The sequence below is a fragment of the Pseudorca crassidens genome, chromosome 4, assembly GCF_039906515.1.
Source record: "Pseudorca crassidens isolate mPseCra1 chromosome 4, mPseCra1.hap1, whole genome shotgun sequence".
Lineage (NCBI taxonomy): Eukaryota > Metazoa > Chordata > Mammalia > Artiodactyla > Delphinidae > Pseudorca > Pseudorca crassidens.
In genome coordinates, this window is record NC_090299.1 from 49,069,326 (window position 1) to 49,096,843 (window position 27,518).

The 27,518-nt window shown below is 41.7% G+C and overlaps 1 protein-coding gene and 1 non-coding gene across 3 annotated transcripts in view; one reads left to right on the top strand and one right to left on the bottom strand.

Annotated features, from left to right (window-relative positions):
• ADGRA3 (adhesion G protein-coupled receptor A3) overlaps positions 1-27,518 on the bottom strand; it is a 118,754-nt gene that overhangs the window by 73,364 nt on the left and 17,872 nt on the right. For both annotated transcript variants that reach the window (XM_067735642.1, XM_067735643.1), the window contains exon 2: positions 13,235-13,306. In XM_067735642.1, the coding sequence (XP_067591743.1) occupies positions 13,235-13,306 (72 nt within the window). The remainder of the gene's footprint in view (positions 1-13,234; positions 13,307-27,518) is intronic.
• LOC137224167 (U6atac minor spliceosomal RNA) lies at positions 1,075-1,200 on the top strand. The gene has a single exon (XR_010943265.1). It is a non-coding gene; the product is annotated as a U6atac minor spliceosomal RNA (small nuclear RNA).

Sequence of the window (27,518 nt, forward strand, 5' to 3'; positions counted from 1 at the left end):
GTACAAATTTTCTTCCTTTTTCAAAATTTCACGGAGATTCATTCTTACCATGAATCTAATCAACCTCAGCATACAATTTTTTTCCTCTCCTTATTAAAGTCAAGAACTTTCACCTTCCACCTAAGGTGCTTCACTTAAAGGAAGCACCTTACAGCTTCCCTTTAGCACATCCAAACTGTCAGCATCAGTATTCTCATGCTTTGGGGACGCTATTAAGTAAACCAAGGGTGACTTGAACACAAGCACTGTGAAACCTCAACAGTGGATCTGATACCCGGGACAGCTACTAAGTGACTCATGGGCAGGATATGCTGGACAAAGGGTTGATTCACATCCTGGGTGGGATGGCGCAAGATTTCATCACGCTACTCGGAAGAGTGTGTAATTTAAAACGTAGGCATTGTTTATTTCTGGAATTTTCTGTTTAATATTCTCTGACTGTGGTTAACCATAGGTAAATGAAACCACGGACAGCAGAGCCTCGGATGGGGTGGGGTGTCTTTTGTATCCCCATTCTTCTCCAGTGCTCGGCTCTTCCATGCCAGCACACTACCACTGGGGGCACCAGTGAGCGTCACAGCCAGATCCCTCCTCCAAGGTGGATGTGGACCACCCGCTAAGGCGCTGCTGTCCTCTGGGTGCCTGGGCTCTGCTGAGACTCCCCAGTTGCCCCACACAAGTGTCCAGCTAACCTCTGTAGAGAGCTGACCATCAGCCACAGGAGTGCTGAGAAGCAGAACAGTAGCCCACTTCCCACATGCCTGCCAGTGGCTGGCCCACAGTTCAACTCTGCTAGACACCCGAGGTAGGCCCATTCATCAGGGACTCACTCATAACCTTGCCCAATGGAGGCCTGAGTGGCCTCTGGTCATCTCTCAGAATGCCTCAGGTCAGACTGTGAACAGAAACTCCAATTTCTCTTCTTCTGGGAGTCTTTCCGGAACAATGGCAACACTGCCTCCTCCGTGCGTGAGCTTCTGACGCCAATCCTCGTAATTATCCATCACTGTCTTCATAATTATTCAGCTTAGGGATACACATGGAGTTGGTGAAACAATACAGAAATGCAGAGCAGTGTTGTGTGAAAGAAGAGAAGGTTAGCACTCCCCTTGACAAGGATGGAAGAGGCCTTCGGGCCTGACAACATGCATACGGTTAAGGCATTGCCACCTACTTCGTGGCATCTAACCACTGTTTTTGTCATACAGAGTGAAGTAAGTCAGAAAGAGAAGAACAAATACCGTATGCTAACACATATATACAGAATCTTAAAAAAAAAAAAAGGTTCTGAAGAACCTAGCGGCAAGACAGGAATAAAGACACAGATGTAGAGAATGGACTTGAGGACACGGGGAGGGGGAAGGGTAAGCCGGGACAAAGTGAGAGAGTGGCATGGACATATATACACTACCAAATGTAAAATAGATAGCTAGTGGGAAGCAGCCACATAGCACAGGGAGATCAGCTAGGTGCTTTGTGACCACCTAGAGGGGTGGGATATGGAGGGTGGGAGGGAGACGCAAGAGGGAGGAGCTATGGGGACATATGTATATGTATAGCTGATTCACTTTGTTATAAAGCAGAAACTAACACACCATTGTAAAGCAATTATACCCCAATAAAGATGTTAAAAAAAAAAGAAATGCAGAGCAAAGCGCAATGCAAACCCAGGGTGGCAGGTACCTCCCCGGGTTCTTTAGTCCCTCACTTAAGTTGAGAATTAAAAGGCCTTTCTGAAAGTAGTTCCTGGACCACCGGTGCCGCCTGTTATCACAACACTGAGGTGATGTGTCTCAGGATCTTTTATAATTATTGCCCCATCATGGCCATTCTAGCCTGTGAGAAGCAGCCTAAATTCTCAATAGAAAATCCTCAGTTTGCTTTCTCAAGCATCCAACTTGTCTACTTGTGCTTAAGAAAAGGACACTGAGGAAGGCTGACTGCAGTGAGCACAGATCCACATGTTTCCTCCCAGTAATGAGGGAGGCACATTCAATTTTACTGACACCAGCTAATGAAAACTAACCATTGTATGGCCTGCTTCATAACTTGCTATTTTTTTTCTAATGGCTCATTCTAACTACATCTAACTAATACAGACAAGCTACAGAGTTAGGGCTGGTTTCTGGACAGGTTTCCTGGCAATTTCACAAAAGCATCCTGAGGAAACTGGCCCTCTGGCCCTCACAGTGCTGGTAAGTCACTGCTGTAAACCCAGCATTCTCGATGAGCCATCAACCACGGCTTCCAGCACTATCCATGCTGTTTCATACAGGGTGACAGAGGCTGACCAGAAATTCTCGAGAACTCTCCTCTGGAAGCACAACCACAAACAGTGACTCCTGTGCACGTAAACGTCATACCCACCAGCAAACCCTGTCCTGCCTTTTCCGTGTCTCACTCCCACCCTAACACATCATTCTTCCCTAGCTGGACACAGAATTGCAATTGCACTCCCGATCCTCCAAATCAGAGCCAGGTTCTTCTAAATAAAACTGAACCCTCGGGTACCTTGAAATTCTTTAAATAAAGGAAATGACTATTAAACATAGTATAAAATCTATGCTCTGGTTATCATTACTAAATTAGTATTTCATTGACCCAAACTCAGATTTTATGTTCCACAAAGATGGGGCCTTTGGGAGGTGAACAGGTCATGAGAGCAGGGACTTCATGAATGAGGTTAACGCCTTCGTAAAAGAGACCCAGAGAGCTCCCGCATCCCCTTCCGCCAGGTGAGTGAGGCTGCAGCAAAAAGACAGCCAACTAGGAAGTGGGCCCTCACCAGACACCGAATCTGCTGGTGCCCTGATCTTGGACTTCCCAGCCTCCAGGACTGTGAGAAATAAAGTTTTGTTGTCGATAAGCCACCCAGCTTATGGTATCTTATTACAGCAGCCAGAATGAGCTTAGACAGATGATAAGTGGATGAAAAAGTAAACCATGGCTGAGAAACAGAATTACATTACCTGACCTTAATGATAAAAATCTTTTTAGTAAGTAAGAGTTAGCCACAGAATTATTAGGATATTCATAGTCAGACAATGTAGAGACCGCTGCATCTCATTCATAACCACTTACATTTCTCAATAAAGGTAGAGGGTCATGATGCAATTGACCTTCAAATAATTCAGAAAACGTGTACATGTAGGCATGTTCCAATATAAAGGGAAAAACTAATGGCATGTTGTTACTAATTACTGGGTAAGTAAATTTTTGATATGGGAGATTACTATAGGAGATTATTCTTTCAATGTTTCTGTATGTTGAAAATTTTAATTAAAAAGTTGGGAACAAAAATATTTTTAAGTCCCAGGAATTACAACTAATCATCAGGCCCAACTTATTAGTTCCCATCTCCCCTCCCCAACCAACCCCAATCCTACACCTCAAAGAGATAAGATGATTTTAGGAGAAAATTCAATCAATATGTTTTTGACCTATATTACACAAGCAAAAAAGTGCTGCAAAAAGAAATATATAATGTCAGTTCCATTTTTTCAAAACATGTTTCCCTTTTCAGATTTTAAACAGTATCTACAACAGGAAGTGATTTAGATAAAGCAGTACATAAATCTGTGGTCAGTGATGTACTGCATGTGTTTCTACAAAATATCTCTCATGAATAACAGAGGACTATAATATGATTTAAACATAAACTTTTTCTTCAATAATAAAGAATCCTAGACACATTATATAATATTTAATAATAGCCATATTAATCAGGTATTGCCAAAAGATATTTATAGTCAGATTCTTTAACATCTCCCACTACCCTTCACCAACCCACAGCTTCCCTAGTGAACACGAGTCTAACTTTAGGATCTACGGCTAAATCTGAATATGCTGCATCATTAAAATATAAATGAAAAGGCGCACAAGAATTGCTTAAACAAAATTAAAGGAATATCTTAACTGTTGTTAAAAGAGCTAAGTCCTTTAGGAAAGAATGCACGGTGTATCAGATAAGATGCTTTTTAGCTGCAAGTATCAGAAACCTTTACTTCAAAAGGCTTTAACAATAAAACAATAATTCTCACGGGGCTTCCCTGGTGGCGCAGTGGTTGAGGGTCTGCCTGCCGATGCAGGGGACACAGGTTCGTGCCCCGGTCCAGGAAGATCCCACATGCCGCAGAGCGGCTGGGCCCATGAGCCATGGCCGCTGAGCCTGCGCGTCCGGAGCCTGTGCTCCGCAACAGGAGAGGCCACAACAGTGAGAGGCCCGCGTACCGCCAAAACAATAATAAAATAAAATAATTCTCAGGCATTACAAGAAATCAACAAGTAAAGCAGCTTAAATGGGTGGTTCCATCCATCTCTCAGATCCACCCTTCTCAGAATGTCAAGTTTGCCTCCAGGCTGACCCTTAATCAGGGTGTGACATCCAGGTCCAGAAATCACCTCCAAGCACAGAGTCATGAAAAAGAATGGACACTCTCCTTGTATCTTCTTAGGAGCCAAGAAATCTTCCTCCAAGCCTCACAGTTAACTACTCTTCATCTCTTATTGGCAATGCCTCTATCAACCCCTAGAGAAAGAGATGCTGTGGTGACCTAGAGCCATCATTTGGTGTGGAACGAAGGCTGGAAAGTCAAACACATTGGCCACTAAGCAATTCTAGAGTCAGGAATTAAGAGTATATAGGGGAGGTGTGTCACTAAATACTGGCAAATATATAACACAACCCAAGAATAACAATAAAAAATGAAGAGGGAGGTGGGAGAGAGGAAGGATAAATGGGTCGATGGATGAATTGATGGACAAGGTTAGAGACTGTAAACCACGTTTGGTTCCCTTGAGCAATGCCTAAGACACAGTAGTCTCAAAGGCTCTCTGTTCAATAAAGGATCCTCACCTTATTTATCTGATCAGCAACAACTGAGGCTTGACCCACACCCACCTCTCACTCCTCACACACTATACTTTCTCTGAGGCAATCTCATCACTACCTTGTCTCTAGACTCAAATTTGTATCTCTAGCCCAAACTTACCACTCCTGTGAGTTCCCTATCACATACACAGCTATCTACCTCAACATCTACATCTGGACATCTCACAGCCACCTCAAAAATCAGCATAGCCCAAGTTCAATGCCATATCAGAAACCCTAATCTGTGCTTTATCGAGCCCCCCAAGTGATTCTGATGCACATCAAGTTGGATAACCACCAATCCAGGCTAGGGCACTGGTCTCTAAACAGAGATTATGGGCTTTAAATTATCTTAGATTTAACACAGCTCCCTACTTCCCCCTTATCCTCACCCCTCATTCCAGCAGTCAGAGCATCTTCTGCTCACCGTGGCTCAGAGTAAAAGCCAAGGTCCTTACAATGACCTACAGGGTCCTCTACAATCTACCCCTCACCCCTCATACCTCTCTGGCCTCACTCAGCTCTCCTTGCTGTTCCTCAAACAAAAGCAGCATGCTTCACAGCACAGCCTTTGCACCTACTATCCCTCTGCCTGTAACGTTCTTTCCCCAGGTGACTCAAGGCTCAATCATTTGTGCTAAGCCCCTGCACTATCACCATGCAAAACTCGCATACACACACAGTGCTGACACACCCAAACTCCACTCCATGTTTTCTTTACTCATAGTACGTCATCCCTCAGTTCCAGAACCCCCACAAATACCAAAACACAGATGCTCAAGTCCTTTGTATAAAACGGCATAGTACAGTGGGTCCTCCATACCCATGGAAGGTGGAACCCTGGGCAGGGTGGGGAGCCGGGCAACTGTACTTATGCTATAAAGCTGCTTGCTATCTTTACTATTCTGTTTCTCCCCACTGCAGCAGAAGCTCCATGAAGACAGGACCTTTGTTGTGTTCACTAATGAACTGCAAGCCTAGGACAGTGTGGGCTATTAATAAATATCTGTTGAGGGCTTCCCTGGTGGCGCAGTGGTTGAGAGTCCACCTGCTGATGCAGGGGACACGGGTTCGTGCCCAGGTCCGGGAAGATCCCACATGCCGCGGAGCGGCTGGGCCCGTGAGCCATGGCCGCTGAGCCTGCGCGTCCGGAGCCTGTGCTCCGCAACGGGAGAGGCCACAACAGTGAGAGGCCCGCGTACCACAAAAGAAAAATAATAATAAAAATAAATAAATAAATATCTGTTGAACAATTTTTAAATTAGCTACTCAGAAAAGACTTAATAATGGTTGAGGCAATATTTGTACCAAGCATTGATATTAGGCCAGTTACCCTTTTACTTAACATGATATAATAAATCTACATCAGTTATCCACTGAACGCACTTTTAAAAAAATGCAAATTAATCCTTAAAAAAGGCAGACCATAACCTAGTTTCTAAGATGTCATAAAGATTTAGGTATTATGTCCTAAAAATAAAAACCTCAAACCATAAATTAAAGAAAAACTCAATCCAAATATTCCTACTTAAAAAGAAAAAGAAAAGCACACACACTCTGCTACTTTCTTATAAGGGACAAAAACAAATATTGGGTTGGCCAAAAGGTTCATTCCGTTTTTCCGTAAGATGGCTCCAGTAGCGCTTAGTTGTCTTTAACTTCATTCGAAACAATTTGTTAGATTGTATTGTGACAGCTGTCATTATCAGCATGCGTTTCAAAAAAAACACTTATTGGGCTTCCCTGGTGGCGCAGTGGTTGAGAGTCCCCCTGCCGATGCAGGGGACGCGGGTTCGTGCCCCGGTCCGGGAAGATCCCACATGCCGCGGCGCGGCTGGGCCCGTGAGTCATGGCCGCTGAGCCTGCGCGTCCGGAGCCTGTGCTCCGTAACGGGAGAGGCCACAACAGTGAGAGGCCCGCGTACCGCAAAAAAAAAAAAAAAAAAAATCAAAATTCGTGAATTTTTGTGTAGCCATTTTAATATTGAAGATGGAAGAGAAAGCAACATTTTCTGCATACTGTTTTATTATTTCAAGAAAGGTAAAAACGCAACTGAAACACAAAAAAAGATTTGTGCAGTGTATGGAGATGGTGCTGTGACTGATCAAACATGTCCAAAGTGGTTTGCAAAGTTTCGTGCTGTAGATTTCTCTCTGGACGATGCTCCATGGTCAGGTAGACCAGTTGAAGTTGACAGCGATCAAACTGAGACATTAATTGAGAACAATCAACGTTATACCATGCAGGAGATAGCTGACATACTCAAAATATCCAAATCATGTGTGGAAAATCATTTGCACCAGCCTGGTTCTGTTACTCGATTTGATGTTTGGGTTCCACATAAGTTAAGCGAAAAAGACCTTCTTGAGCATATTTCCACATGCGATTCTCTACTTAAATGTAATGAAAACGTTCCATTTTTAAAACCAATGGTGAAGGGCGATGAAAAGTGGATACTGTACAATAATGTGGAACGGAAGAGGTCGTGGGGCAAGCGAAATGAACCACCACCAACCACACCAAAGGCCGGTCTTCATCCAAAGAAGGTGATGTTGTGTATATGGTGGGATTGGAAGGGAGTCCTCTATGATGAGCTCCTTCCAGAAAACCAAACAATTAATTCCAACAAGTACTGCTCCCAATTAGGCCAACTGAAAGTAGAACTCGACGAAAAGCGTCTGGAATTAGTCAACAGAAAACGCATAATCTTCCATGAGGATAACACAAGACCGCATGTTTCTTTGATGACCAGGCAAAAACTGTTACAGCTTGGCTGGGAAGTTCTGATTCATCCGCCATATTCACCAGACATTGCATCTTTGGATTTCCATTTATTTTGGTCTTTACAAAATTCTCTTAATGGAAAAAATTCCAATTCCCTGGAAGACTGTAAAAGGGACCTTGAACAGTTCTTTGCTCAAAAAGATAAAAAGTTTTGGGAAGATGGAATTATGAAGTTGCCTGAAAAATGGCAGAAAGTAGTGGAACAAAACAGTGAATACACTGTTCAATAAAGTTCTTGGTGAAAATGAAAAATGTGTCTTAGTTTTACTTTAAAACCGAAGGAACTTTTTGGCCAACCCAATACGAATGATGGAAAACAAGCACGCTCCCAAATGAAAACCAAACATTTAGAAGAACAAAGTGGTAAGCCTAAAGAAAAAGGATCCATTCTAGACGGAGTCTGTAGGAGTGTGTCCACCTGCACCTGTTTTACTTTGTGGAACACTTAATTCATCCAAAAAAAAGAAAACAAACAGAAAATTAATCCTCTTAAGAAGTCCATTCTTCATCCCAAAAGAACTGCCAGGAGAGCTTGCCTTGCAGGTTTACTCGATCTCTGGGGCTTATCTGCTAGCTAGCTCAACCCAGCCAGCCCTGTTATACTACCCTACGTGCCCTACCCCACACTACTAAGCCTATCCCTTATTCTGCATGGCTTGGCTACAGTAATTTTAAGGCCAGAGCTTTAAAGTTTGGGCCCTAGTCTGAATAATTTCTTGACCTATCACTTGCTTTTTACACCACATCCTTTTCTGCCATATTTTTAAGTTGTCTGATTTGTTTGTTCTCATTTTCAGGGGTCTCTAACTAGCCAAAGCAGCTGCAAACATTTGGCTGCCTATGTCTCTCAGGCAGAATTCTCCCAGGCAGCGTGTCAGTGCAAGTGGCTTTATTCGGGAAGGGACCTCAGCACACACTAACGGGAAAGTGGGGAAGTGAGCCCAGAAAGAGAAGAGAACCAATAACGGGGGCATTGTTGAGGCGATCTCTGCTGTGCTCAACTGATACTCAGGCCCCTGGGCACCTGTGGAAGGCAGCCTAGAACACACTCAGGGTCGTTCCTCTTGGAGTGGTTACCCACCATCTGCTTTCAGTCACTGTTTGAGGGTTGCTGAGGCAGGGGTGGGAGAGTGGGGCAGCTTTCATTCCAGCAATGGAGCAAAGAAAGCTCTCAGGTTTTGCATTTGGAAGACTTAGGGAGAGACACTGAAGGGCGAGTGTTGAAGGAATAAAGTCCGCTACAGTGTTTTCAGGTGATTTTGAAAATTCTGAAAATGATGTCATTATACAAACATGAAGTCATTTATTTGGCTAGCTATGTCTTAAGTTGGATTCCCCCAAAGCAGCTCAGGACACTTCTAAAGCACTTCCTGGCAAAACAGCAGGCTGCTGTAGAAAGAACTCTCTCTCTCTCTCTGCTAACAAACCCCAGTGGCTATTCTGCTGCTCCCCTGGGAAACTCTAACAGAGGGTCCTAGCCCATATGCCTCAACGGCCACACGACCAGTTCTCCTGCTCTACATCATGCTGGATCCTGCAAAATTGGGATTTTGCTTCCCCAGGAAAGAAGCCTCAGATGCCCCTTGCCCTTGGATCCAGAACCTTATATTGGTTTCATGTGATCTTTTTCCCTCCCTCCCCTCATCCCAGGTAGGGACGGGGAGGCGAGCAAAGACAGAGCCCTTTCCTGGGGACCCACCAACATGTAAGCTCTTTCTATACTCCCTCTAACTCTCCAGTTAGCCCAGGGAAGGTGTATTGAGGTGAAGAGGAATTTTCTTTCTTTCCTCCTTTTTTTTTTAAATCTGTTTCAAACCTCTTTTTTACATTTAGGGTAGGACTTCAGGAACTCACTGGTCAAAAACTGAGTACTTTTTTCTGTTTTGTCATCACTTCTCCTGAGGTAGAGTAATTAGGAAACAGGCAGGGAAAATACACATCTGTTAATCTATCAAAACGCTACATCATTGTCACAGGCTGAACTGTGTCCCCCCCAACTGTCTTATATTTAAGTCATAACCTCCAGTATCTCAAAATGTGACTGTATCTGGAGACAGGGTCTTTAAAGAGGTAATTAAGTTAAAGTGAGGTCACACAGGTGGGCCTTAATCCAATAGGACTGGTGTCCTTACAAGAAGGGGAGATGAGGACACAGACACACACACAGGGAAGACTTCGTGAAGACACCAGAGGAAAACAGATGGCAACTTATAAGCCAAGGAGAGAAGCCTGGAACAGATCCTTCTCTCATGGCCCTTAGAAAATAACAACTCTGCCAGGGCCTTGATCTTGAACTTCCAGCCCCCAGAACTGTGAGGAAACAAATGTTTGTTATTTAAGCCACCCAGTCTGGGGTACTTGTTACGGCAGCCCTAGCAAACCAGTACAGTGATTACACTCACAGAGATTGTTTTGGGCTCTATTTCAGACACAAAGTCCTAAAGTCTCCGCAGTCCTGGAAGAGAAGCCACCTAGATACACTATTGATTGTGTAAGAGCCAGAAGCAAACTGGAGTCCACGAGAAGCATCTTACAGGGATGAAAATCACAGAAGGGTACAAGAGATAGTCTTTGGGTTCAGTCGCAGGATGAGGACAGCAGTGCAAAGGCACAGAGCAGGTTAGAAAGCTAGGTAACCAGGCAGAGAGGGAAAATGAGAAGCATTATGGAAACAGCAGAAAGTATGAATGAAGAGATTGTTCAAGGAGTTGGTATGGAAAGTACTAAACTTAGACAGTCTTTAAAATTAGCAAACCAAATCAGAAAGCAGCAACATGGTAGAAACTATAAATACGAAAGATGGTGCTGTGCCCTAGGGGAAGGAAAGCCCCCAGTCCTCTCCCACACCTTCCTCTCCGAGGCCCCTGCACCAACACCCTACTTCCAAGCCCAGGTGGAATAATGGGGCAGCGCTAGGGAAGGTCTAGAAGCCGGCAACCAGCCTTGGGTAGTGAACTCCCACAAAAGGGTCAAGCAACTGGCTAAGGGCTCTCTTTGGTCTACCTTGTGCTCTGGAAATCAAGTGAAACAAAGGCCAGGGTCATTTCCACGAGAGGCCGCAGGGCCCTTTGCAGCCTCTGGTCCTAGGAGGAACGTGGAGGAGGAAGGAGCAACACCCGGCTCGTGCCCACAGAGGAAGGCCCTGTGGGTGGGGTGCTTCCTCTGGGACGCTTGCCCTCTCCTTCCTTCTCGGGGCCAAGTCTTCCAAGACTGCAGTCGGAGCCTAGCTCTACCATCCCTGTCCCCTTCTGTCTCAAGTGGGCGGCTCTCCTGCAAAGACAGTGTGAGAAGCAGCCATCCCCCCAGGCATGCGCGACCCTCCTCCGTGGCAGTGGTTAAGGCCAAGGTTCAGGCCTAGGCTTGGAAGTGTACATAGAAAATGCCAAGCATAGGGCATGCTTAGGTAAAGATGATCCCGGACAGAGGAAGCCCAGTCCCAGAGTCATCACTGGGATTTCAGGCTGAAGCCCCCAACAATATGACAGTCTTTCAAAGTCCCCCAGTGTGTGTGTGTGTATATACATACACATATATGTACATGTATATATGTACATATATACATGCATACCTGTACACGTGTGTGTGTTTCTCTCTGGCCCTATATAAGAGAGATGGTGTTCTGGGATTCTGGTATAAACAGCCCCCTGGCTGAAAACAATAGCAACATTTTAATATCATCTAATATGTTGCTGGCAACCTAATGTTTCTAACATGTACAGGGATTTATTTTCAACAAATGGCTAAAAATAAGGCCAAAGACAAAGGAAATTAAAAAGTAAATGTAAAAAGGACGGTAATTCACACCATAGCACAGAACTGTAGCTATGCTGTCCACACTTCGGATGTACATGAACCATCACAGCAATCCTGGTGCCAAAAGTAACTTGTGTTTCTAAACACAACAGACACCACTTAACACCTAGGAGTGCCTGTCATCCTTCCTTGGAAAGGGCAAACCGCACTGACCCTGCCATCATTCTGAGCACCTACTCAAGGCCTGACAACGTGCTACATGCTAAGGGTATCTGTCAGGCACAATGACTCTTCTTGCAAGGAACAGAAAACCAAACAGGAACAGGCTGCCTCATTCAACTCTAACAGTCCAGAGGGAGTCATACTTCGGCGAGGTCCCGCCAGCTCCCCTACGCTCACCCTGATGGGCCTACCCCACACTCCTCAGTGTGTCGGCTCCGGCCCAAAGCCCACAGCAAGGTGGCTTCTGTACCAGAAGTACAAGCATCTTTTCTGATGAAAGTGAGGAAATTCCTCTCCCCAAAGCCCCAAGCAAATCTCAACTCAGTTAAATTGGGTCAAATGCCCATTCCTGAACCAGTGACCATGGAATGTGTGTGGACTCTCCTATCAAGATAAGGCCTAGAAATGAGATGCAGCCAGCATCCTCTGAAGCACGTGGACTCTGTGGAACAGAACAGGAGGGCTTGAATGAAAACAGAAAAAAAAAGAAAATCTGAGAATTAAGCACTGCTGTGCCGAGATCATTTTACAGGTGTGTGTGTACACACATGTATATACATACCCATGTTTATATGTATACATATGCACACATGAGTGCACTGCTATATATATGTAAATGCGTGCGCGCACACACACACACACACACACACACACACACATATATATAAAGCCTAATTTAAAGATGTTTGATCTTAATGAAAAGGACAGGCCTACAAAAAAGGATGAAGAACTCTGGATGTTACATGCTTAAATAACACATCTATGATCAAAGCAATAAAGTCCTGTGGGATTCAATTGTGGCAGAAGACACTAAGTAAAACAGTCAAGGAAAGGCACACAGAAGGAGAAAAAGTGAAGCAAAGAGAACTAAGAAAATGAGGAAAGTCTGTTATCCAACAGAAATGGAGATGCTCACTGTGACTGGCTCCCTGATGTATCGGAAACGTTATCCTAAGTGTATGAGTAAGATGCGAATTTGAAACTTGATCCTAGAATAGCATTCAGCACACAAGCAATTCAATATCCATTTTTAATCCATTAAAAACTCACCAAGGCAAAAACTAAGTGCTACTTGGCACACATCTTATCAGAAGCAAAACTAGACCTCATCATTAAACAAAACAGAATTATCACATTCAAAGATGGCTGAATAAGATAGTCAAAGTTTATCCGAAAGTACTTCTCCTGGATGTGTTTTTTTTTGATTCTACCGGACTATCTTATAAGGCATAAACATTATGACAGAATTTCAAAATAGCATTGAGGCTTTAAAACCCACTATCATGCATGGCCTGTTTTGTAAATAAAGTCACATCCACGTTGATTCGTGTATGCATTCTCAAGATACTGGCATAATTGGGTCACTGTGACAGAGACCATATGGCCCACAAAGCCTAAATTATTTAATATCTGGCCCTTTACAGCAAGTTTGCGCTTCTGTGCTTTAATGAATTGTTTTTTAAAATGCAATTCTGAGATGTTTTATGATAAAATATTGGGAAAACTCAATTTTTATTTTGAAAAGTTGAGAGTTTAGTAACAGACTTACCATGAAAGTGCAGTGAATAAAATACCAATAAGAGATGATAATAAAAGAATACTCACAATCTTTCAAGGAGACTTAACCCAGAAAATGAGCCATTCTTCAGCTCGGATATTTTATTGTTACTCAGAATCCTAAAAATGACAAAAAAAAAAAAAAAGGTAAGTTGCCTAATATATGTACACCATCAATATCAAAGTAATTTAGCTTGTTAGGTTTCAATCTAAATACGAGGAATTCTAAGAAGTCATTTATTACCCAAAGAATTTTTGAGATGCCTGACCAAAAAAAGGAGCTTCTTTCTCTGAGAAACGACCCAAAATAGCTAACTTGCACATCTTGTCACATCTTGAATTGTTCCTGTCACACTGAACCAAAAACTTTGAAATAAAAAGGGAGAGAAGTCAACACAAAATAGCTCTTAAGTTCAGAATAAAAATAAAGAATGCCACGTACATTTACATAATTAATCAACTTACATTAAGTTGAATACTTAAAAACTGGAAACAGAAAAATGCAGAACAAGTGCTCTACAGAATACTGACTTTAAAAGAAATACAGTATCTTCTAGATACCATTTCAATAATGCTGAATATTACTTGTAACTTAACCATATGCAAATCTGTATTGTGTGAAAATATGCTTTTTGCACACACGCACAGACACAGGTAGCTATATTACAATACTAAATCTCATGTATTAGGACGATGCTCTTAAAAAAATGAACTGGAAACAAAAAAAAGATTTAAAAGAAGTCCTAGTTGGCAGGACTTGCCTAAGAGCAGACAATGTGTACATGACCTTGCTTCCTCTCAAGGCTTTGCAACTACGCTCCTTTTGCAGCTTGGATGCCAACACAGTAAGTCCCCTACGTACGAACCTTCAAGTTGTGAACTTTCAAAGATGCGCCCATGTGTTGCACAAGTGGTTGCGCTTTTAATGAAGACCTGATGGAATTGGAGGCCCAGAGAAAGGACTAAGAGAGACAAGAGGAAGAAGAAGTAACTGAAGAGATTTACGACACAGGAAATGGCATGGAGATTTTCTTTACTTCAGGAGACACTGCTAGTTTTTGAGGCACAGGACCCGATCATAGAACGGTACACGAAGGTTGCAGCAGCCATTCAGAATGCAATCCAGTGCTACCATGTCATCTATGAAGAGAAAAAAAGACCTACTATCCAGACAGCACTGGATCGTTTTTTCAAGAAGGTAGATAGAATTGAATCCAGCAAGGAACCAGAACCTGTGCTGTCAACGTCAAGCGTGAGTGAAACAGCAGCTTGCCCTCCATCTCCTATCGCTGACGATCCTTCAGCTCTACCATCTCCCACCTCCTCTCCCTCCTCCAGTCAGTAACTCTTCTTGCCTGTTCACTAGATGCCAGCCCTGTATGCCAGCTGTTGTACTGTACTACTGTACTTTTCAAGGTGCTGTACTGTAAGATTAAAAATGTTTTATTTTTTGTGTTTGTTTTTTATGTATTATTTATGTGAAAAGTATTATAAATCTATTACAGTACAGTACTGTAGAGCCAATTGTGTTAGTTGGGTACCTAGGCTAACTCTGTTGGACTTAAGGACAAACTGGACTTACCAACGCACTCTAGGAATGGAACTCGTTCGTATGTACGGAATTCCCATACAGGAGAAAGTGCAAAAGCTACCTTATTTGGGGGAATGATACCCAGATAAGGTAAATGAAAAAACCAAGGCATAGAAAAGTTAAATTAATGGCCCAAGATCACACTAGCGGAGGCAGAGGCAGATGTGAACCCCGGCACGCTCCACTCCAAACCCCACATTCTTCAATATACACCAACGTTGGTCAAGAGCCACTCTTACCGGCATTTTAGCAGAAAATTCTCCATCCCACACAGTGTTGCAACTTCAGGGGCACCCTCACACTGCGTACAGGCTGAGTGCTGCCCCCCACCTGGGACGGTGCAACACTGTATAAACAAATGTTAACAGAGAACACCCCTGGGTCACAAGATTTCAGGTATTCATTTTCATTTTGTCTACTCTCATCTTTCTTTTTAAAAAAAATCCACTATGTGTATGAAAACAAGCAAAATCAGCCATTTGACTGATTTTCTTTGGCTTTAAGTGGAATTTTTTTTTTAATCCCGCTAATGCAGGTTAACATTTCACAGCATTTTGGTGAGATGATTACGGGCTTCTAAAGTCAAGCATACTTGTGCTTGAAGGCCAGCTCTATCACTTTCAAATTACACTAGTCTTGGGCAAGTCACTACATTTCTCTGTAACAGAATTCCTCATTCATGAATGGGAAGAACAGTATCTACCTCATATAACTCTAGAAGGAAAGCAGAAAACGCCTAATATACTCAGTGAGTATTAAGTTTAAGGTTCTATTTCCTTGGTTCTAAGACACATATCTTCCCTCATTTTAATGTTTCTGAAATCAAGATGTATCTGGCAATCAAAGTACATTACTATGTAGTATTTTCTCTCTCCAAGCTGTTACTAAAGCAAGGATGGTGATCAAAAACATGCCGGGTTGGGGGGAAGGGGGGAGGGATAAATTGGGAGATTGGGATTGACATATACACACTACTATATATAAAATAGATAACTAATAAGGACCTACTATACAACACAGGTAACTCTACCCAATACTCTGTAACGGCCTATATGGGCAAAGAATCTAAAAAAGAGTGGATATATGTATATGTATAACTGATTCACTTTGTTGTACACCTGAAGCTAACACAACATTATAAATCAACTATGCTCCAATAAATTTTTTTTAAATGCAAATGAAAAATGATTCGTATCCTCAAGGAATTTACACTTAGCAAAAAAGAAATAAACATCATAATCACATTCAGAAATGCAAGCTGGAATGTGAACTCTACATACTCAATCAGCAAAGACAGAATTTAGGTGACAATATAAAGCTTAATATTCCATTCTTACACCTTCGGGCAATTTTCACATTAAAAAGATCAATAGCATGAACTGCAAGATTTTGTTCATTTTAACTAAGCATATGTAATCTTAAAATAAAAATTCAAAATCAAAAAAAGCCAATTAGGGCTTCCCTGGTGGCGCAGTGGTTGAGAGTCCGCCTGCCGATGCAGGGGACACGGGTTCGTGCCCCGGTCTGGGAAGATCCCACATGCCGCGGAGCGGGTAGGCCCGTGAGCCATGGCCGCTGAGCCTGCGCATCCGGAGCCTGTGCTCCGCAACAGGAGAGGCTACAACAGTGAGAAGCCCGCGTACAGCAAAAAACAAACAAACAAACAAAAAGCCAATTAAAACACCATTTTCTCTAATCAAAATTACAAAAGGTTATTTCAAGTAAGGTGGTAGGCACGGGCAAAAGCAAACTTGGACTTGGACATGGCCACAAGGTAACTGGAACAATATTTCTCCAGCTGCCTAGCAGTCCACACCCAAGAGCCACCAGCCTTGCTTTCCTAAATAGGCACTGATCCTAAGCTAACAAGTTACCAAATCTGACAAAAAAATATATTCAATGATCTTATTCAGACATGATTTATAACAGACAAAAACTGGAAACTACCGAAGAGTTCAGTTTGTGTAAGAGGAGTAGTTAAATGATGGTACACCAAACAACAAAATGTTATACATCCATTAAAAAATGATGCTTTTAAAGGAAAGTTAATAAAAAGGAAATTGTTTACAATCAGTTAAAAAGCAGAAAACAAAACTGATATCATTGATTGAAAAGATGCAGAGACAAAAAAAAGACTTGGAAGAAATACATCATAATGATCACTATCTTAGTGATGAGGTTTCTACTTCTCTTTTATTCTTTATAATCCTGCAGTATCTTTTGAAATATCTAGAATAACTCTTATTTTTAAAATATACTTTCTGATGATAAACCTAAGAATCTTAATTACCAAATACAGCTTGAAATTGACTTAATTTTGAGTATAATTATATCTTAGAAATAAACACTGAAGTAAGGAATACTTTATTTGTGCTTTGAGATTTAAGACTCGCATTTCTTATTTACATTCCAAAAAGATTTATGGGGCTTCCCTGGTGGCGCAGTGGTTGAGAGTCCACCTGCTGATGCAGGGGACACGGGTTTGTGCCCCGGTCCGGGAAGATCCCACATGCCACGGAGCGGCTAGGCCCATGAGCCATGGCCGCTGAGCCTGCGCATCCGGAGCCTGTGCTCCGCAACGGGAGAGGTCACAACAGTGAGGGGCCCGCATACCGCAAAAAAAAAAAAAAAAAAAAAAGATTTATGTAGTGACTATTTGCAACTTAAAAGGCAGTAGTGCAAAGAACAATAGTGTTGATATCTAGAGCCCAAAGTTTTAATTGAGACCTCACAAGTAATAAATGATTCCATCTGTGACAAGTCACTTCACTTTTCTAGGTAGACTTCATTTCATCAATTTTAAGACAGAAAAGATTAGACCAGAATGATCACCAAGCTCCTTCCAGCTTCTTTTAATTTTCTATAATTATTCATGTTGTAATGAGCAAAGCTGTCGAACTTGATGGTGACTGAGAATTTACAACCAATAAACCAAAAGTAAGGAAAACAACACAATCTACCAAGCTTAGTGCCATTGCTATCCTGTTTCTGAATGAAGAATGAAACCCACATATAGAAGTAGCTTGGGAAAAACTGCCAGGGTGGTAACTGAATTATACTCACTTAGATTCGGTATTGCTTCAGCAAAAGGACTGTCATTTGCTCAGTCATAAAGGCTTTAGCAGAATTAATGATAGATTTTATTGAGAGTAAAAGGGAAGACATTTCATCACACTTAAAAAGTTATAACTGTAACCTTAAAGATAGTTTCAATATATTCAGTCTACATATTACTTGATGTGTTAAAGGATCTTGTGCAAGAAAACAGGATCGGTGTGAATAAATCTACTCTTCAGACAGCTTTTACACTCAATTTTGAGACGGAGGGACTGTGGAACTAGCAAATGCATAATATCACGTAACACATAAACCTAAAACCTATTCATACTCAATATGTTTGCTGACATCTTTGAAATTTCAAACTTTCTAGGAGGTAACTAAATGAAAAATATAAAACTTGACCAGAGTTATAAAGCTTATTATAGATACCCATTTCTGTTCTATACTAATGATGTTATCACCACATTATCTATAGACAACACCTCTTGAATTTAAATACAAGAAGAGTTTGTTGTCCATTGCTACCATTTAACACAGAAACAAGTTAGTTCAGTATATCATGTATGCTGAAACATGAAAAAAGGAGTAAGACTTAAATGCAGACATGTTTTTTTAAAAAATCAAAACTTTATGGAGCAGAAAGAAATAAAAATTAAGCATTACAATTTCTCAGTTGCATGCTATTCCAGCTCCCAGAATGGAATGCTGTTCACAGGATCCACACCCTGTATGGCAGAAGACACAGAATAATTTTCCTTTTGAGAGGAAATGAAAATATATTTCAAGAGCATTAAATATTCAGAGTAAACGTTAGGAATATAATTCTTAAAGGCAATATGATTTCCTGAAGGAAAAAAAAAACAGATAACTAATCAAATAGGGTCATCAGAGTGGGTTGAATGGTGTTCCTCAAAAAGATACATCCCTCCAGAACCTGTAAATGTGACCTTAATTAGGAAAAGGCTGTTTGCAATGGAAGTTAAGGGTTTGAGATTGTCAAGAGATGAGATTGTCCTGGATTAGGGTGGGCCCTAAAGCCAATGACAAGTGTCCCAGAAGAGAAGGGAAGAGGACACAGAGGGTCATGTGAAAACAAGGGCAGTCTCAGAAAGAGAGGGAAAAAAAAAAGAAAATGGAAGGCAGGTAGATTTACAAGCATAATAACCAAAGATTTTCCAGAACTAAGGAAAGGCGCAAATGGGACTATGTTTTTAAATGTAGTATATTTTAAAAACTTCTTTTTTGGGACTTCCCTGGTGGTCCAATGGTAAAGAATCCGCCTTCCAATGCAGGGGACGCGGGTTCGATCCCTGGTTGGGGAACTAAGCTCCTACATACCGCAGGGCAACTAAGCCCACGCGCCACAACTAGAGAGAGAAAACCCACACACCACAACTAAAGAGAAGCCTGCGCACCACAACGAAAGATCCCACATGCCGCAACTAAGACACGACACAGCCAAAAAATAATAAAGTATTTAAAAAATGACCATTAAAAAAACCTCCTTTTTGACATTTTTAATGTTACAATATAAACAATATTTACATCTACTATCAAAGACAAAGGACTAATTCCCCAAATATATAAAGAGCTCTTTAAAAAAACAAATTCTCAATAGAAAATCTAGCAAAGGCCATGAAAAGATAGTTCAATAAAACTAAACACTAATGGGGTTTCCCTGGTGGTGCAGTGGTTGAGAGTCCGCCTGCCGATGCAGGGGACACAGGTTCGTGCCCCGGTCCGGGAAGATCCCACATGCCACGGAGTGGCTGGGCCCGTGGGCCATGGCCGCTGAGCCTGCACGTCCGGAGCCTGTGCTCCACAATGGGAGAGGCCACAACAGTGAGAGGCCCGCGTACCGCAAAAAAAAAAAAAAAAAAGTAAACACTAATGGATCATAATCATATGAAGGGATATACAACCTCAATCACAAGAGAAATGTAAATTATTAAAATAAGACAGCATAAATCACTTATCCAAATAGGGAAAGATGTGATAACACATTTTATATTCGGAGAGAAACAGCCACTCATATTTTGCTATAAATCAGTAAAATCACTATGGAGGGCAAAAACACAAATGCATATATAATATTTGATTCATTTATTCCTTCTGGAAATTTACCCTAAAGACATACTTACACATGTGCAAAATACAGTACATATGTTATATATCAGTTATATATTTAGATAACAAAATTATTCATTGCACTATAAAAGCTAATTACTGGATATTTAAGTTGGTCCCAGGAATATGGGATTGGATTAAGTTATCCATTAAATGGATACCATGCAGAATGTGAGGCTGGGAAGCTCTTTAGGTATTCAATATAGAAAGACCAGAGACATACTGAAGACTGAGGGCATACATTTACATATTAAAAGTTACCATCCCTTGACATTTCTGATTTGCTAAAATAATAATACAAATGGATTCTGTACCAGATTTATCATGTAGAATAACACCTGTTACCGCTACATCTTGATCAAGAACAAGAAAAAGAGGCAATATGGCTAGGCTACACTTCTGAGTCACTATCCTCAACGGGCACACAACTTAAACCTTTAGGGCCAACTGTGATAAGTTAAAATCATAAATGTTACCTCCTCAAATGTTTAATGCTTTGCTTCATTTATCCCACTAATGAAAACTGGTTACTCCCCATGTTCTCTTGGGGGCAGCCAAATCCAACCCGCCACCTGTCTGCTTGACAGCCCATGGGATCTAAAATGGTTTTTATGTTCTTAATGGTTGAAAGAAAACCAAAAGAATAATATTTTATGATACATGAAAAAATCTATGAAACTCCAATTTCTTAAAGTTTTATTGGAACACGAACATGCCCATTTGTTCACATGTTGTCTACAGCGGCTTTGATGCTATGACGTCAGACTTGAGCAATGCCAACAGAGACTGTCTGGCCAGGGAAGTCTAAAATATTTACTATCTGGCCCTTTACAGAAAAAGTTTGCCAACTCCTGTTTTAGTGTACTCTGTCTCGGCTTATTCTGTTTTCAGGCAAATGAAAATCATGCTGATTTCTAAATTAATTCCTCCTAGCAAGTAAGAATAAGAGTATCTACTGGATTTCAAAACTCTCCATCGATTTGAATAATCTTTATTTTAAAATCACATTTAATTCCACATGCCATCAGCAATTACACACATTTTGTCCCCAGTATTATCAGTTTGTTCACCATTGTGTCCTTCTGTTAATTGGATGCATTCATTCATCCATTCATTCATTCCTGCAGAAAAAATTCTGGGTGTTATGCTTCAGTCCCTGTGTGTCAAAAAATGTTTTGCCCTCACTGTCATATCGTCATATCATTTTTTTAAAATAAATTTATTTATTTGTTTATGGCTGCATTGGGTCTTCGTTGCTGCACGCGGGCTTCTCATTGTGGTGGCTTCTCTTGTTGCAGATTCCGGGCTCTAGGCACACAGGCTTCAGTAGTTGTGGCTCGCAGGCTCTAGAGCACAGGCTCAGTAGTTGTGGCACACAGGCTTAGTTGCTCCACGGCATGGGGAATCTTCCTGGACCAGAGATCGAACCCGTGTCCCCTGCATTGGCAGGCAGATTCTTAATCAGTGCGCCACCAGGGAAGCCCATATCACCTTGTTTTAACAGCACTTTTCATTATCGGAAATTACTCTTCAGATATTTGCCTATTTACCATGTCTCCCACGACAAGGTAAAAACTCATAAAGCATAGGGATCTTTTCCAACTTGACTGTCACCACATCCCCACACACACACACAAAAAAATCATAATGGTGGACATTTGAGAGATTCTATCATGCAGCCATTGGTTTTTTTTTAACATCTTTATTGGAGTATAATTGCTTTACAATGTTGTGTTAGTTACTGCTGTATAACGAAGTGAATCAGCTACAGGTATACATATATCCCCATATCCCCTCCCTTTTGAGTCTCCCTCCCACCCTCCCTATCCCACCCTTCTAGGTGGTCACAAAGCACTGAGCTGAACAACCCGTGCGATGCAGCTGCTTCCCACTAGCCATCTATTTTACATATGGTAGTGTATATATGTCAGTGCTATTCTCTCATTTCGTTCCAGCTTACCCTTCCCCCTCACCGTGTTCTCAAGTCCATTCTTCACATCTGTGTCTTTACTCCTGTCCTGCCCCTAGGTTCATCAGAACTTTGTTTTTTAGATTCTATATATATATATATATACATATATATACATGTATGTGTGTGTTAGCATACGGTATTTATTTGTTTTTCTCTTTCTGACTTACTTCACTCTGTATGACAGACTCTAGGTCCATCCACTTCACTACAAATAATTCAATTTCGTTTCTTTTTATGGCTGAGTAATATTCCATTGTATATATGTGCCACATCTTCTTTATCATTCATCTGTCGATGGACACTGAGGTTGCTTCCATGTCCTAGCTATTGTAAATAGAGCTGCAATGAACACTGTGGTACATGACTCATTGAATTATGGTTTTCTCAGGGTGTATGCCCAGTAGTGGGATTGCTGGGTCATATGGTAGTTCTATTTTTAGTTTTTTAAGAAACCTCCATACTGTTCTCCATAGTGGCTATATCAATTTACATTCCCACCAACAGTGCAAGAGGGTTCCCTTTTCTCCACACCCTCTCCAGCATTTATTGTTTGTAGATTTTTTGATGATGGCCATTCTGACTGGTGTGAGGTGATACCTCACTGTAGTTTTGATTTGCATTTCTCTAATGATTAGTGATGTTGAGCATCCTTTCTTCTTTGTGTGGATACACACTCATTCACTCCTCACAAGAACACTACGAAACCGATACTATTCTTTTTTTCTAAAACAGTAACAACAAAAATTTGCAAGTTAGGCAACTTGCCCAGGTTCATATTCAGACCAAGTAGCAGACTGAAGATTCAAACAGTGCCTGATAGGTAAGTGGCTTGTGGGGCTAGGGAGGTACACTACTCAGATCTCCCTTCCAGAGAGACCCTGCACAGGAGAGCAGGCAGCTGACCACTTCCGGCTGCAACTGTCCAGAGAATCTGCCTCAGTTTCCAAGCAGAGGCCACCCACTTTGCAGGCAATGCCAGCCCAGGACTGAGCACAGCAGTGATAAGTAGGTTCTCTGTTCCTGGACAGTACAGACTCCCCAGCAGTCCTGCTCTGCACCAGAGTTCCCTGCTGTGCTGGCCAAGACTTTCCCATAGCTGCATGGTAGTCTGCTCCACCCAACTGTCCTTCCTTCCTCCTCTCCTTTCACAGGGGCTAGCCCTGCATCTCAATCCAGAGGTGTTCCATACCCACTTCTGCTTCATCTCCCTTTTTTCCCATAGTTATTTCCCCGTGTAAACATCTTATTCTTCTAACCCCACTCTGGCATGCACCTCCCAGAGGATCCAACTGATAAGATGCCCACAATATCTGTTCAATAAATGAAAGAAATAAAAATACAGCTGGGTTTAATGTTCTGTGTTCAAATGTCCCTCTACAAGGAATTAATGATACAGTATCTACAATGTCCGGGCATGCAGCTGTAAAGATGAGACACAGAAATCTCAGTCCCAAGCTCATTCCTTCTCTGAGACTTACGGGAAAACAATGGGGGGGGGGGTCAAAAAACCTACCAGAATATGTCTAGTTTTCTTCTTTTAATATTGCAATAAAAGTTGTCCCAAGATACTTTTTTCCACATTTGAACCCTTCTAAAATTAGAACCATCTTAAAATGGCTATCAAAAGAAATGTCCAGCTACTAGGAAAAGTTGTCACTACTGGCAAATACACAAACCGTGGCTGAAATGTGAAGTCTGGATCCTTAATTACAGCTTAATGTTCATACATTAAGATTTGACTATGATACAGCACTGAAATAAAAAGTTGTGTAATAGAAGACTGAATATTATATGACAGTCAGCATAATTAAAGGCAGCAGAGTAAATCTCCCAGAATTTAACATTTAGGAAAGACGGGTGGGATTCATTCATGAGTCATGGAGAAGTATCACTCAAGCAGCTGATGTCTCTCATAAGCCGCCAGCTAATTTATAAGGGAAGCAGTTTAACTCCCAGTGAAACATGATTAAAAGGGGGAGGGAGGAGCTTGTTAAATTAACCAAGTAAAAAGGACAAACAAAACCCTAATATTCTTTATAGACAGACAAACCATATTGCCAAGACTAAAGATGCAAAAGAAAAAGTCAAGATCACTTTTATAAAAAGCTCAGTGGGTTAAGATATGCATCAGGTTATCAAATGTCTTAAAATACATTTAACATACCTACGTAGAAAGAAAAAGGAACTGATACAGGGGTAAAGTGTTATTAATAGAAAAATCTGGCAAATCTGGATATAAAATATATGAGGGTTCTACAGATTATTATTATTCTTTTAACTTTCATGTAGAGTTTGAAATTATTTTCAAATGAACAGTGTAAAAAGCTTTGTGTTAAAATGACACTATGCCTAACAAGAATGGTCAAGTGATTCCGAGGACCTCTGAATGAGAAGGCGGGGTGTCCACTTAAATATTGAAGCAGTGGCATTTCATGGTGTGGGAAAAAGAAATAGACACTTACAGAGGAACCAGCTCCCTCACTGAAAAGCTGTTTGCCATCTGACTGCTGATGGCATCTACCGGCTGCTTTTTCCTTCTACGTCTGTTCCTTAAGTTGGTTGGATACTACGTCTCGTAGACCCATCCTTCACATCTCTCAATTCTTCTTCATAATTCTTAAACCTTCTGCTTTCAATTTTGAAATAAATCCTCAGCTGAGTTTTCCCGACCACTAATTTTCTCAGCCTGAAGTGGTTCCCATTTTGCTCTTGGGCCCATTTACTGCCCCCAGCCAGCATGTTCTAACATTACAATCTCACAGTTAACTTCTCAGACAGCCTCCTTTTCTCAACAGCTCCTTTCCCACACCAACTCCTGCTTTATAGATTGCCCTTCTCCTGGATCTGAGACTAGGAATTAGAAGTTTCGTTTATTAACTTTTCCTTAATCACGCTGTTGATCACATGCCTGATGACACGCGGTTGCTTGCTCATCTTTACAAATGGGGGCCTGGGCTGATGTGTATTCCTCGCTGCACAGGGTTTCTTGAGCACACTTGAAAAGAATGGGGAATGGGTAGGAAAGGGAGGTGAGCAAAATGCCTTTATTTCAAGGCACAGAAGCCTCATATCCTTGGAAGGAACAAAAGAAACCTGAGGTCCCCGACGTAAACTTCAACTTCCAGCTACAGTCACCCATTGGTATTCTGCCTTGTCAAATCTCCCAGCTTATTTAAAACTCAGCTAAAGGGCTTTGTTGCAGAGGCAAACCCTACCACCAAGCCCTCTGAGTCAAACTCAATGAGAGCAGAGCTGGAGCAGCTGTTTCAGGGCTATGAATTCCTGGCAGAGCACTCTGCTCACCCACTTCTGCTGCCACTCCCTAGAGTTTCAATTCTTGGGAATCTTCCAAGATCCTGTTAAGAATATTCATTTGTCTAGTTATTCCTGCTTTTGTCTCTATTGGGTTTTAAGTACCTTCACTGTGCAGTTTCGCCATCAATCTGATCCCATCTGTTTTATTTATTCCACAGCGTCCTCAGAGCTTCTGGAGCACAGCGGCACCTTTCTCAGTTTTCAGCCCCATTAGTTATGGGTTTGCTCATATTTTTATACTACTTCTGTCATTTTCCACAGAATTTTGGGAGGAAATGAGAAAAAGTAAACAAGCGTGGTTCAATGCATATCCACTGACGGGGCTGTAAAAGAGTCACTACCTAAGAGTGGAGGGCTCCTTCCTCTCCTGCATCCTCTCCGGAGGCTGAATGCCTGGGGTCAGGCTTGCTGCCTAGCCAATCCCGTGCCGTCACACAGGGAGGCTAGCCTTTCCCTTTACGAAGTTGACAAAACCCAGAGAAAAATCTCAACCACCTTTCACTTAACAGAATGATGTTTTTTTTGTGTGTTTTTTTGTTTTTTGCTGTACGTGGGCCTCTTACCGTTGTGGCCTCTCCCGCCGCGGAGCACAGGCTCCGGACGCGCAGGCTCAGCGGCCATGGCTCACGGGCCCAGCTGCTCCGCGGCATGTGGGATCCTCCCGGACCGGGGCATGAACCCATGTCCCCCGCATCGGCAGGCAGACTCCCAACGACTGCACCACCAGGGAAGCCCCAGAATGATGATTTTTAATCACAAGGGTACCTGTTAAAGCAATGCCTCATATGTCAACCAAACGTAAAGCTCCAGGTTCCCTGTAAAACAATCAGGTGTCGCTGAGCACACCCGTTTACCAGTGCCACAGCCATCCTGGTCCAGCATCCAACCGCCAAGGGCAAAACAAGGGAGCTGGATGGGGGCCTGCTGGCAGGAAGCTGTGGTTCTGTTCCCTGGCCTGGTGACTATTAAACAACAAAATTCACCTGATCAAATTTTAAAGCTCTTACTTTCTTAACCCAGTGATGCATGGATTTGTTGAAGTGGGGGAGAGTTCAGTAGACTAAGCCTGCCTTCGTGAAGCTGTAAGCAATAGTACTGTCACCTTCAATCTCTGCAAGGTGAACAATTTTTTAAAAGTAGACAGCAAGTCAAAGGTATCACCTGCTAACATACTATTATAGGGTCACAATATAACTTATCACCAGACACCTGATGTTTACATTCGCATTAATAACTACACCAAGACAACAGGTGTCAACCTGGGCATATGGTCACCCTTAACGACTCAAATGGTTCATTAAATAACCTTTCAAGTTATTGAAAGGCATTTCTATCAAAGACCTAACATTTTTTTTAAGGCTTGTTTTTTCCTATAATTATTTCAGAGTCTTTATTCAGTAGTTTTGTAACTAAAAAGGACATAATCTATTTTTCTGCTTTCTCATTAAGCCATAAGTTCGCATGTAATCAAATAGCATTTGGTTAATTAATAAAAACTAAAAGGTTTTTTATGCCATACTAGCTATTCTTTCCAAAATGCCTAAAAATGAAAAACTGTTTATTAAATAACACTTCATTTTATCTTAGGAACACATCAGCTCAATGAGAAAAGGGAGCCCATTTTTCAAGGTGTCTGTAACATCATAAAGAACACTGGGCACTTAATATTTATGAATATAATAAAAGCAAGTGTATTTGGCATTTTAATCAAATAAAGAGCTTTCTCCTGGGACCAGAATGAGTTTTTTCTAGGATTTCAAGTCTGATTTTTAAGCTGAAATTCACGATGAACCTACTACGCACTGAGAGTACATTTGAACATCTACTGTGTGCTGGGAGCATCATTAATTAAAGGACACAAAAATAAACCTCAGACTAATATGACACATGAATCTCAGTGTGAAGTGCTACAAGAAGGATATATGATGATTCAAAGAGAATACAGAGTTTAAATGTTGCTGAAGTGCAGAATGATTAAGGGAAACATTTCTGATCTTTGTTGTTAAAAAAAAATGAATTCAAAGGGCAGACAGGGAGGGGAAAATCCTTTTAAACAGAGATAACTTCTCTGTATTAGTTTTCTTTTGCTGCATAACAAATTACCACAGACTGCTTTAAATCAACACCTACTTAGTGGCACACAGTTCTGCAGTCAGAAGCCCAGGCACGGAGTCAGCGGGTCCTCTGCTCAGGGTGGACGCTAGCTGCAGAGAACCTGGGTACCAATAGTGGGGATGCTCCTAAATTAATGAATGAGGCCCTAAATT